Below are 14,127 nucleotides of genomic sequence, written 5' to 3'. Positions count from 1 at the left end.
GGGATCTCTTTTAACTGCTATATCTCAAAAACTATTCATCACAGCTACAAAACAAAAAAAAAAACATTGGAAAGAGGAGGCCAAGATCTATAAGATTCGGTTATGTAAGCCTCTCCTGCGAACATACAGGCACATTCAGGGGGTGTTTTTTGCTGTGAGTGTGACTGGCGCTCACAGTGAGCTTTTAGCACCACCAGCAAGTGACGCTAGTGCTCGCTCTTTTAACCTCTGTATCTCAAAAGCTATTCATCACAGCTAAAAAACAAAAACACCATTGGAAAGAGGAGGCCAAGATCTATACGATTCGGTATTGGAAGCCTCTCCTGTGAAAGTACAGGCACGTTCAGGGAGTGTTGCCTGTGAAGACGTACATTTATACGTACGTGATGGTCAGCCGTAAGGCAACTACTGAGTAGATCTCTTGATGATGGGGTGCTGGCAGGGCAGTATTGCCAACTGCAAAATTTACAACTATTTGGTCAAAATATCAGTCATGTGATAGGTGAAGCTATGCAAAAATGTCGCTATACGTATTAGTCAACAACATCCACCAGTTGCTCGTCCGTAGATTTTCTGCGCTGGGCTGACATGATATTCCACCAAATTTAGTGAAGAATCCACTCAATTGGCAATCCTGTGTTGTGAGAATTAGTGTTGGAACACTCTCATACACGGGAGATTTGAGTGCGGCTGGAGCACGCAGCGAGCGTTTAGTGCCACCAGCAAATACGCCTAACGCCCGCTGCAAGCGTTTAGCAATGAAAGAGTTAACAGCCACAGTTTCTCTATCCTCGAGGCACTGGAACTGCGTTCAACTGCCAGCGTGAAGCAAACCCAACGTATCATCCCAGATGGAGGGTTTACAGGAGTCGGTCACACCCAGGTGGACATACAAGCCACCGAGGCTCGCACCCCATTCCTGTTGCAAGCATAGTATCTGCCATTCCTGTTTTTTTCTTTGCAGCACCATCCCTTTTAACCATCTTTCTGGGGGACATTCTTAAAGCACAAAGAACACACACTTTAGTGCTGAAAATACAAAGATCGTACACCAAAGCACAAATGCAATCAGACAAGACTGTACAGGTGTTATCTTGCGAGTTTACAATGCGGACTGAGACCAGGGTGGTCAACTTGCCACCCTTTCCTTATCCCTATCTACACCTTTTCACCTTCAAATTAAAAAAGTAGAATTTCAAATTAAAAAAAGTGAATTTCAAATTAAAAAAAATGAATTTCAAATTAAAAAAGTTGAATTTCATATTAAAAAAGTTGAATTTCAAATTAAAAAGGTGAATTTCAAATTTAAAAAGTTGAATTTCAAATAAAAAGGAATTTCAGATGAAAAAAGTTGAAATTCAAATTAAAAAAGTTGAATTTCAAATTAAAAAAATTGAGGTAGGGAGGTTCAGGTAAAGGTGAGGAAAGAGGGAGAGAGAAAGGGTGTGAGTGGGAGGGAAAGAGATTAAAAGAGAGGTAGGGAGGGTTTGCTAAAGGTGAGGAAAGAGGGGGAGAGAAAGGGTGTGAGTGGAAGGGAAAGAGATTAAAAGAGAGAGGTAGGGAGGGTTAGCTAAAGGTGAGGAAAGAGGGGGAGAGAAAGGGTGTGAGTGAAAGGGAAAGAGATTAAAAAGAGAGGTAGGGAGGGTCAGGTAAGGGTGAGGAAAGAGGGGGAGAGAAAGAGAGATTAAAAGAGAAAAACTAACTAGGAGGGAGGGGAAAGGAAAAGAAAAATGAAATGAGAAGGAAGGAGAAATACACGGGGACAGAGAGGGAGAAGAAAGAAAGGAAGTGGGGGAGGAGTGAACCAGGGAAAAGACTAACGGCGCAATAGGCCGCGACGGAAATATAATAAATAGGTGGGTGACGTAGGTGCTTATTTAAGTGTGTTCCGACTTACGTTGATTTATATCATTTTCATTTTTTTGGTTAGAAAATGCTTATTTTACCGCAAAATCCCGCGATATAGCGAAAAATCCGCAATACGATACAATTTAAAAATCTGCGATACAGCGAGACCACGAGAAGTGAACCGCGATACGGCAAGGGATTACTGTATATATATATATATATATATATATATATATATATATATATATATATATATATATATATATATATATATATACACACAGTAGAGCCCCACTTAGCGCGAGATCAATTAGTGCGAACCGCAATTAGCGCGAGCCACAATCTACCAAGAAAAAAATTAATTAGCGCGAGCAGCCACCACGACTGAATTTTGAAAATTGCGCCAAGCAGCCATGATGCGCGGCAAAAGCCGCCATGATGCGCGGCAAAAGCCGCCATGATGCGCAACACAAGCCGCCATGATGTGCGGCACAAGCCGCCATGATGCGCAACACAAGCCGCCATGATGTGCGGCACAAGCCGCCATGATGCGCGGCACTAGCCGCCATGATGCGCGGCACTAGCCGCCATGAGGCGCGGCACAAGCTGCCATGATGCGGGGCACAAGCCGCCATGATGCGCATAATATATATATATATATATATATATATATATATATATATATATATATATATATATATATATATATATATATTGTAGTTGTGTGTCTCGCTCTCGGTCTCTCTCTCTCTCTCTCTCTCTCTCTCTCTCTCTCTCTCTCAACTGCTTTGTACCCTCAGATTCTGACAAATGGTCTGTACTGATGAAGACTGAGACAGGGGTGGTAGAAGAGTACACAGTGTCCTACCAGAATCTCCTCCCTTCAACTCAGTATGAATTTCGTCTTGTTGCCTACAATGACTATGGCATATCTTACCCAGCAGTTGCAGAGGAGAAGGTACATAGCATAAAATTGCAGTGTGTTTATTTAGAAAAGCTGGATTAGCATTATTATAAGTTTTGTAGCTGTAAATTTATAATGTTATTCTAACAAATGAAACACAATCAAAGTTTTGATCAAGATTATTGAATGCTTAAATATATGCAGAGCAAAAGTGAATACATGTATACATAAATCTTTTTTTCAGATCTGATTTGTATTGTATTTCCATACTTTACAGATTGTGACTCCTTCAAAGCGCTTCTTGGAGTACGGGTACTTGCAGCAGCGCCCATTTTATCACCAGACATGGTTTATGGTCACGTTGGCTGCCATCTCTATAGTCCTCATCATTATTGTTATTGCAGCTTTATGTGTAAAGAGCAAAACCTACAAATACAAGCGTAAGTTTTTAATCTCATTGATTCTGCATGGTCTTGTTTCTCTTCTTCTCATCTTTGTTAATTTCTTTTAGTCACTGTAATTTTACTTATTTTATGTAAATTTCAAGGAAAATTTCATGTAAGGGAAAAGGTAATCCCTCAGAATTGTATTATCTTGTGTACGTACTCATATGAAGAAATGGTAGCAAAGAAAGCATGAGGAAGAACAAATTACTTTCTCATTTTTTTTGTGTGTGATTTGCATTCAGTCTGCTTTCCTATATGAATGGCTTTATAATCTTGGGACTGTTTCCCATGTTAAGGAGGACAGCTTGTCCTTCTGTACATGAGAAACAGGACCAAGAATATAAAGCCGATCAAATAAGAAAGCAGACTGAATGCCTATCATAAAAAAAGTAATGTTTTTCTTTAAGCTTTCTTTGTTGCATTCCATCACATGAGTATACAAGATTATACAATTCTGTGGCATTATCTTTTCTCTTGTATGAAGCAACTGTTTATTATAGCAAGAGTTCTTCTTCAGGAGTAATGGCATTCAGCTAAATCCTAATAATGCCAGAGTAAGGGATATAGTTAGTGCATCATAAATTAAAAGAAAATCTTTTTGTGAAAAATTTTGTCCAGTGTATATTTTTCAATAATTTTCAGTAAAACTATAATTGATTCGAAGTGCAGTCAGCCCTCTACCAACATGGCTGCATTGTTTTGACCACAGGCTGCATTGGTGAAATGCACATTCATGAAAACTCATTTTACTCCATAGATCATAAAACTCAGTCACCAGTTTTCCAAATTTTCCTTGAAAACTTTTGTTTTATGATTTTCAATCAACTGGCACAAACAGAAATACAGGGGCACCGTTTTCCCCTTTTATCATAAAAAAACATCAATAGGTGTCTGAAAAATTCAGCTATTAGTGAAAACTTTTACATGGCATTAAGATTTGTATAAAAATTATTTCTTGGTACTTCATTCCCAAGATTTTCACCCAGTTTTCCCTTTGAAATCCTACTTACACTTTTTAATAAATTAGGAAATAATTGTTATTTGATCATCAAAATGAAGCACCTGAGTAATGGAAATCAACCATTAAAAAAAAAGCTCAGCCATGCCCAGTCCCATCTCACCTCTAATTCAACTACAGTACCCTCTCGAGTTCACGCTATCCGAGTTTCGCGATCCTCGAGTTTAGCGCATTACTGCCATGAGTTTCGCGCTCCTTTGACATATTCGGGTCATGTCTACCTATCGTCGGCGTCATGCATGCTGTTTTAAAAGGCGGTGACCAACCATTGGGGCTATGCCCAACCGGGAGCGAGTTGTTGGTTGTCCTTATGAATGGAAAACGGTTGTGAGTACGAGCGTGGGTACCTGGGTACCTCACGGCTGTATGTAAACAAACAGACGACGGCAGTGGCTGAGGAGTGAGGAGCTGTGGAAGATGGCACACCAATAGACTTTCTACAGTTCTCCATTCTGATTTAATGTCCTTAACCACTGTTCTCATCTCTCTTCCTCTTAGATAGCTTTCCATCCAGTTCTTCATTTTCCCTTTCAATCCTCCTTTATTTTCTAATTTCCATAGCAGTCTTGTATGTGGAACTTTGTCGAACGCCTTCTTCAGGTCCAGATAAATGCAATCAACCCATCCGTCCCTCTCCTGTATTTTATCTGTCACTCTTGAGTAAAAGCTCAGTAAGTTTGTCACGCATGAGTGCCCTTTTCTGAATCCATACTGTTCACTTGTGATTAAGTTATGCACTTCTAGAAATCTCGTCCATTGTTTCTTTATCACTTTCTCACATATTTTACATACTACACTGGTCAGTGAAACTGGTCTGTAGTTCAAGGGTTCTTCCTTCCTTCCACTTTTGTATATAGGGACCACTTCGGCCCTCCACTACTCCTTAGGCACTGTACCAGTTGTTATTGAGCATTTAATGTCATATATCGGTCCAACCAACTCATTTCTACATTCTTTCAATATATACCCTGAGACTTCATCTGGTCCTACCACTTTCCTCTCTTCCAGCTCCCCCAACAATTTATGTATCTCCTCTTTATTTACTGAGACTTCTTCTGTATGAACATTTATCTTGTTTTCTTGTGGCTCTTTAAATGTTGATTCTTTAGTAAAAACTTGCTGGAACTCTTTGCTTAGTAACTCCGCCATGCCTTTAGGATCATCGATTTTCACATTCCCGTCGCTCAGTCTTTCAATTGTTTCTCTTGGTTTAATCTTTCCATTTATGAATCTATAAAATAGTTTAGGTTGTTCCTTACACTTCTCCACAATATCCTTTTCATTCATATTCCTTTTGTGTGTGTGTGTGTGTGTGTGTGTGTGTGTGTCAGTTGTGGTATACATGTGAAAGAGTCACCATTTTAAAACTTACCATACTGTTGTGCTGGTGGCTGCCCATCACCTTGCCAACCAAAGGCACGGAGCACTGCCATTCTCCCCAACTTTGATAAATATTGTAATACGTTACTCTAAACAATTTACCGACACTCACAAACACTTGGCTATTTTCCATTATAATTACATCCTGGACTGATACATAAGACTTTCTTGTGGTGTAAATACGTTTTTCATTTGAATGGGAACCACAAGGAGGAAAATACTTCATCAGGTGGGCTAAAAAAGACTTACTGTAACTGAAGGGTGGGAGAACAGATAAAGGGAGGAGTATGAGGTGGCTATCAGACACTATTGCACTTACTGGGCACGATTGGTTCGAAAACTATTCTCAGTTGGTTCCTGTGGATTTCTGACCCTCTGACCTGGTCTGCTAAATCCAAAATCCGTTCAAAGTGGGTCCTTTGTACTGAGGGTTTACCGTACCAGTCAAACCTCTGCTACTGGTGCTGGTACTGGTAGGTGCTGCTAATGCAGGATTCAGTATTCTTGATACTGGCAATTCATCATACATATATGCATAATTATCTGCATGTAAGAAGTCTCCTCACCTAAGGAAAGGCCATATTGTTGTTTGAGTTTGAGCACAGGAGAGGTGAATGCGGGTGGCCAGGCAGTGCTTTCACATTTCCTTTAATTCAACTAGCAGTGTGCCAAGAATACATTTAGAAAATATCCCTGATAAAAAAATTTACCATCCAACTTCCTTAGACTGGTGAAAACTGGGTTGTTTTGCACAGAATTTTTATTGGTATGTCACATCTAAGACTTTGAATGTGTTTTCTCATCATGTAACTTTTCAACTTAAAGAGCTATAAAACTAGAACCCTATTAGACATACAACAATGGTTGAGATTTTGTTTAAAAGAACATAGAGTTGAGACAGCTTTATAAGATAGGATCTCCTACCACTTCTCTTAACCTATGGGCTTTGGGTGATACCTGTAGCTGCTCGTTGAAAGGGCTTCTTTGAATGACTATCACTGTTGTCTGCTTAACCAAAAGTTACATTTCTTCCCAACATCATATCTCCACCGTGTTGCATTCTAGACAATTGCAGTTTCTGTCATTGTGGAGCGGAAGTGTCGGCAGTAAGAAAACACTAAACGCTATTATTGAGTTACAGATAAAAACACCTAGTTTTCCAAAATTTATCAATATAGCCCACTTGCTGGGAACACTAAAGTCATTTCTAGCCTGAAGCATAAGGGTTACAGTAGCAAGGGTTTACTGTGAATAGCTTCAGTTTTATCCTTGGTAAAAGTAGTTGCTTACTGTTCATTTTTAATGTTTTGTTGCATCCTTAATGTGGCTGTCTGGTTATGGGTGGAAATTACTGTTCAGAAGTATTTCCTATTTCTTAATGCTTTTTTCATAGATTTACATCAGTAATGTAAATATGCATGGTATTCATTGTAGCATATATATATATAAATATATATATATATATATATATATATATATATATATATATATATATATATATATATATATATATATATATATATATATATATATATATATATATATATAAGGAATTATGTTTGCTATTTTAACTTTTGTTTGAAGTTGATTTAGATTTTTGACAAACATTTTAAAGTTTTAAAAATATTTTATCATTGATATCTTGGATATATTTTTTTACTATTCAATAAAAATGAGCGATAGTGATCGTTAATTATCTCCTATCCTTCCTAATTAAATAGCTTTCTGAATAAAATATATTGGTCCATAAATAAATTAGTACAAGAAGAACATAAGCATTAAGGTTTTGATTTTAAGTGAGCCGGTGTTGTGTCATTTGCCATCCACGTATCCTAAGACATCCCATCCTGATCTGCGCAAGCACGGAACCCGATGTTTACAAACAGTGTTGATATCGTAGTTTGTCCAGGCAAGATGGCGGCAAGACAGCATGGCAGCTTTTATGGGAAAATGGCCAAATTCAAGAATGACATGGACCCCATAATTAAGATAGCCTACCATTAAATGGAGAGAATCCGAGAAACATGACCATCAATCAGGAGAGTGTAGGTTATCTCATTTATCATATACACTGACATACAAGGTTTCAGGTTATCTCATTTATCACATTTACCGACATACAAAGGTTGTAGGTTATCTCATTTTTCACATTTACTGACCTACAAAGGTAGGCGGTGGCTGAGTGATTAGCGTGCAGGGCCAGCATTCATCATGCCATGGACAATGTCGATTCGAATCCCCACGCTACCACCTGGGATTTTTTAGTCACTGCCAAGTGGTTTAAGACTACCCACAGGCTGTCCAGAAGACCATCTATCATCCCGCTTTCTAGAAGAAACCGCACAAGCGAATCATAAATGAGTTCCAGGGGGCAGCATGAGCCAAGCATAACTAGCGCCACTATAAAAATTGCCTGCGCCATGACGGGCATGGGCCGACCACCAGGCTCTTGAAAAAAGCCTACTGGCGCTATAAGCTGAGATGTAAACAAAACAAAAAGTTACCTCATTTATCACATTTACAGACAGACAAGGGGTGTAGGGTATCTCATTTATCACATTTACAGATAGACAAGGGGTGTAGGGTATCTCATTTATCACATTTACAGACAGACAAGGGGTGTAGGGTATCTCATTTATCACATTTACCGACATTTAATGGGTGCGGGTTATCTCATTTATCACATTTACCGACTTAGGTGTAGGTTATCTCATTTATCACATTTACCGACATATAAGGGGTTCAGGTTATCTCATTTCTCACATTTACCGACGTACAAGGGGTGTAGGTTATCTCATGTCTCACATTTACCGACATACAAGGGGGGGTAGGTTATCTCATTTCTCACATTTAGCGACATACAAGGGGTTCAGGTTATCTCATATATCACATTTACCGACATACAAGGGGTGTAGGTTATCTCATTTATCATATATATCGACATGGAAGGGGTACAGGTTATCTCATTTATCACATTTACCGACATACCAGGGGGTGTAGGTTATCTCATTTATCACATATACCGACATACAAAAGGTGTAGGTTGTGTTAAAAAGCTTTGTGAGACTACAGGGCTACGCTTACTGGTCTGAACATGCGCAGTTCACGAGATACCAGTGTTTGTAAACAAAAGCGCCAGCTTTTGACGATGGGACACCAAATATCACAACACCGGGTGCCTTCAATACCATGGCATGCTCACAAACGAATATGGAATATCAAATTTGAGGCAGTGAATAATCATTTTTGGGGCAAAGTTAAATGATTTTTTTCTTTGATATATTGATTTTTGAGTCTAACATAAAAAATAACCTTGTGTTTTAATTTTGATGATCTGTATGAAATCTCTTCACCAAAGATATTTCATACCCCGAAGTTTTTTCATACAACACCGGGCGCCCGGGCCACGCATGTGCAGTGGGGAGGAGACTTTTTTTTTTTTTTTTTTTTCAGAGGCAGAAAAAAGTAGCGATTATCGCTAGTTTGGTTACAAAAGTAACGAAGATACCGATATATATTTAAATAAGTAGTGGATGGCCGATAACCCGATTTTGTTATCAGCAATAAAGTATCGCGATAACTTATCGCGATAACGCCCAGCTATGATGTGTGTGTGTACACACACACACACACATATATATATATATATATATATATATATATATATATATATATATATATATATATATATATATATATATATATATATATATATATATATATATATATATATATATATATATATATATATATATATATATATATATATATATATATATATATATATATATATATATATATATATATATATATATATATATATATATATATATATATATATAAAAAAATAGTAATCCCCCCCAAAAAATTGTCGCGCGCCGCCAAAAGTCGTTTAAATTGCCTGTGTGATGTCTGTAAGCTCTGCCCGGGCGGCGTACCGCACTCGTAAGGCGCGCCCCAGCTTGCACATAGTAATGATATTGATGTCCTGGTGCGAAGGTTCGCAGGAAAGCTGTGTGTTTCACAGTACAACTGGCACGTAAACGTTCTTGCCGAGCGCTGCAGACCATATCAAAGTGACGAGAGTCAAGGCAGTGCAGGTTTAAATGGCGGGAGAGTCAAAGGACTGTTTAAATGAAACACACAGTGCGAACCCTAGCTTAAGCCTTGATGACTGCCTAAATCCAGACTGGCCTAGGTGAGTAGGGCTCCGTCCCCGTGGAGAAGGCGTGCGGGTCCGCTAGCACTCCTGCGGGAGTGAGGGCGGAATAAGAAATGCAGATGAGTACTGCCCTCGGTCTGACATGTGAAAGAAGGATTTTACCATGCTTACGGTAAGGCGAGTTAAGGGGCCCGCATGGGTTCGGGAGTCCCGTGGGCCAGCGCGATCAGGAGGTGCGGGCTGGCCGTAAATCATGGTTACTTCTTGTGGCTGGCCTCCCCATGGTCTCGCTGGATGCACTGTGTAGGGGGTATACCCACCCACCCTGGCTTGCAAGGGCAACACAGTGTAACTAAACAGCCACAGATCACCGCGCAAGCAGATGCACCAAGTTGTCATTGACTCCTTGGTTATCCTCCTCACTCACACTCAGAGTGGGGCGGCCTGGCGTACTTGTCCGGCGTCTGTGGGCCTTCGGGCTCATTGCTGGGCTTAAAAGGGTAGCACCCTGGGGTGCCTGTCCAGGCATCTGTATAGAAGCCTGCTTTGTGCACTTGATGCCCGTTGCCGGTCTGGACCGCTTCGAGTATCGCTCTGGTATGCCTTCTGGTTGACCCGGGTGGTAAAGCCCGCGGTGCTCGTAGCCACGAGGTTGTTAACGCAGCGATAAAGCCGCGGGTGCGCACCTAAGAACAGCACAGAGCGTCAGCCTTCCAGTTTTGTAAAACTGGGCCCGCAAAAAGTTTTTTGTGGCAGTGCTGGGACTGCTAGAAAGCCTACGTGGTAAACACGATGGTGCAGACTTGGGCGGTGAAGCTGGCACAAATACCTGGGCTTTGCTGGGTTGGGTCCAGGCCCCGCTGCTGTGACTGGCCAGGCAGGGGAACATTAGCTACTGCCTGTGAACACGGGGCTAGGCACCCCAGCAATGGGTTAGCAGCTGAGGCTGTCGCGCCTAATTGCTGAATCCCAAGTAACAGATCCCCAAGGTGCAGCAGGACTGCAATAAGCCAGGGAGAGATTGCCGCGAGTGCTAACCGTGACGGCGCTGCTCGAACCCTTTTCTCAGCGCCCGGAGCACGTCAATCGCACGCATATCACTCCCTGGTGCAGACTGACTGCTACAAAGCCATGGGGCGTACCATATTAGTATGGGCAGAAGCACATATGCAGTACTGTCGTTGCTTTTATGGCAGGCCATGACCGAAAGCTGGGTTTTCTGGTCCGTAAACTTAACCTACACCATATCCGGGTGCCCCCGTGGCTCTATTAACCCAGATACCAGAGGGTTTACTGTATATATATATATATATATATATATATATATATATATATATATATATATATATATATATATATATATATATATATATATATATACAGTGGTACCTTGGAATACGAGTTTAATTCGTTCCAAGACCGAGCTCGTAAGCCAATTTACTCGTATTCTAAAACGACTTTTCCTATTGAAATTAATGGAGTTCCACTTAATTCGTTCCAGGCCCAAAAAATTTTGAAAAAAATTAAATATATAGGTATATTTTTTTAGAATTACACAAACAATACAACTTCGTATACATTAACTTACCTTTATGTTGATAAATCGAAGACTTCATGGGCTTGATGTGGAGGTGGGGAGGAGGAGTGGGGTTACTGTGGGGAGAGAGTCCTCTGAATCAGAGGAGCTCTCAGAATCACTTTGCTGTCTTTTAGGTAGCTTTACCAAGACCGTACTGCATAGCAAGCTGAGACACACGAACACCCCTTTCAGACTTTTCAATGATCTCTTTCTTATCTTCTATTGTTATTGATCCTTTTTTCCTTCTCTCACTGCCTTCAGTGGCACCTGTCTTCCTCTTGGGCGCCATTGTGTGTTATGTGGGTGAAAATACTCAAAGAAGTGATCAGAAAGCACGTCAGTTCACCCGCCCAACCTCAGACAAACACTGACTGTGTACATGTGCTCGGCCGACCAATAACTTGGGCGGCTGCCACAAGATTGCAGTCGCCGCGCGGGATTTTCAAAACAGTCACAGGCGGATGCTTGCCATTTCCTCACATTTGCTCGTATTCTAGTTTATCGCTCGTACTCTAAATCGATTTTTTACGAGTTGAAATGCTCGTATTCTAATTTACTCGTACACTAAGTTACTCGTATTCCGAGGTTCCACTGTATATATATATATATATATATATATATATATATATATATATATATATATATATATATATATATATAGAGATATATATATATATATATATATATATATATATATATAATGCACTTCACATTTCTTCAGATTATAGTTCCCCTTAGAATAGTTAACTTTTTTTTGTTTGTTTGATTGTTTGCCTAATATTGTGCTTGAAGTTCAAATTAAATTGTAGCAGACAACATTAATGCCACGTTTTTCTAGATTTGCCTAAACACATTGACATGGTCGAGGTGAACATTTTTTTAATTATTGCATGAATATTAAAGCACGATATCTCATTCCCAGGTATTGTAGAGGATTTGTTATCAGCACGTAAGTTTTTAATTGATTCAGTTTCATGTTGAAGCACAGACTGACATGCACGCTGCACTTTTTTTTATTTTGTGATGTTGCTATCTGTTTTATCATGTGCTGCGTATGACCACTGAAAAATGAGTTCCCCTTCATGTGCTTTGTGTAACAGCTTCTTTTTCCTGGCACCTCTTTAAGGCATTTCATACACCTTTATAATATTAATAGTTTTCTGATCTATGTATTATATGAATAAACATCATTATGGCAGGTTGTATTGTAAATCTGAAAAATATGAATATGTTAGTAAAAATAGCAGAGATGCTTGCTAATCTGTGCCTTGGCATTCTGTTATCCCTTTTTATGTTATATACCCAGTACAGAGACAGTATTTGTCATTCCTTAAAGGAAAGGTTCAATATACTGAAAATTGTTACAATCTAACAGTTTAATGGAAGCAATTTGTCATATATACATGCAAGACTTGCGGATTTCTTATATGTTCCTTTCTTTGATAGAAGAAGCTGCTAACAAGACAATGGAAGAATCCCTAAACACTGATGAGACAGCCTTCTCTACATTTGAAATGAGACATTCTCGCAGAGGCACAATGACCAAGAGAAGTACCCTGGGCAGGAGATCAGTAGTAGGAGCCACTGCTGTTGTCAATGCCAAATCTCCCCCAAGACCAGCACCAGCCTCTGTCACTTACTCAGATGATGATACTGTTAAAGGTTATGATGAAAACCCTGATGATTCTAGTGAATTAACAGAAAAACCAACAGATTTATCATCAACAGCTTCAGAGGTTAGTGATAAAAATACATTTACTTGACTATATGCTCCTATCTTAAAAGCAGTTTGGATATGTTATGGCAGTGTGCCAATATCAATGCTTTTTGAGTCCTTGCTGGAGCCCTAGACAGAATTCTATCTGGGGGCTCATGGGAAATTACAGAGGATTTATCCAACACATTGTATTATGTGATTCTCCTGATTCCATATTTTTTTTTCTGTTCTATCTATCTATCTATCTATCTATCTGTCTATATATATATATATATATATATATATATATATATATATATATATATATATATATATATATATATATATATATATATATATATATATTTTATATATATATATATATATATATATATATATAAATATAAATATATATATAGATATATATATATATATAGAAATATATAGAGATATATATATATATATATAGATAGATAGATAGATAGATAGATAGATAGATAGATAGATAGATAGATAGATAGATATAGATATAGATATATAGATAGATAGATAGATAGATAGAACAGAAAAAAAAATATGGAATCAGGAGAATCACATAATACAATGTGTTGGATAAATCCTCTGTAATTTCCCATAATTTCCTCACTTTTTTTTCAAAATTACTAAATTATGGCTAAAGATTTCAAAGTTTTAGGAAGACAGCCTTTCAACATAGTTGTCATAAGATGACTAATTCTTGTGTGCTCCAAGCATAATATCTTTCACAATTTTGGAGCATATAGAAACCTTTCTAGTAATGACTCAATGAATAATTATTGTTCATTATCTGGTATATCACTGATTCAGTAGGAGAATTCAAAAGCTGTAATGATAACTGGCAATGATTTCAAAGCCCATCATTGGGAGTGGTTTGGCTTCTTGTCTCAGAGTGACTCATTGCCAAACAGCTCCTGACATTTCAAAAATTTATATGTTGACAAAACTGAGTTTTTGTGGCAGTGGGGTCACCACTTTTAGATGAAAATTTTATTTATTTTTCGATGAACATTACCTTAAAATTACTTTTTTGCCATTTTAATGTCTTTTAATATGAT

At 38.7% G+C, this 14,127-nt stretch overlaps 1 protein-coding gene and 1 long non-coding RNA gene across 11 annotated transcripts in view; one reads left to right on the top strand and one right to left on the bottom strand.

The window, feature by feature from the left end:
* Positions 1–11,950, bottom strand: part of LOC126980961 (uncharacterized) — a 31,947-nt gene extending 19,997 nt beyond the window's left edge. Inside the window, exon 1 of the long non-coding RNA XR_007733685.1 lies at positions 11,347–11,950. This is a non-coding gene — a long non-coding RNA (uncharacterized LOC126980961). The remainder of the gene's footprint in view (positions 1–11,346) is intronic.
* Positions 1–14,127, top strand: part of LOC126980959 (protein sidekick-like) — a 180,188-nt gene that overhangs the window by 164,930 nt on the left and 1,131 nt on the right. For 4 of the 10 annotated variants that reach the window (XM_050831437.1, XM_050831445.1, XM_050831439.1 and 1 more), the window contains 4 exons: positions 2,649–2,806; positions 3,030–3,192; positions 12,260–12,286; positions 12,784–13,073. In XM_050831437.1, coding sequence (XP_050687394.1) covers positions 2,649–2,806; positions 3,030–3,192; positions 12,260–12,286; positions 12,784–13,073 — 638 coding nt within the window. The remainder of the gene's footprint in view (positions 1–2,648; positions 2,807–3,029; positions 3,193–12,259; positions 12,287–12,783; positions 13,074–14,127) is intronic. The other 6 variants (XM_050831441.1, XM_050831443.1, XM_050831446.1 and 3 more) reach the window with 3 other exon arrangements.

Source organism: Eriocheir sinensis, chromosome 46, assembly GCF_024679095.1.
Source record: "Eriocheir sinensis breed Jianghai 21 chromosome 46, ASM2467909v1, whole genome shotgun sequence".
Lineage (NCBI taxonomy): Eukaryota > Metazoa > Arthropoda > Malacostraca > Decapoda > Varunidae > Eriocheir > Eriocheir sinensis.
This window is presented reverse-complemented; position numbering and strand designations above follow the sequence as displayed.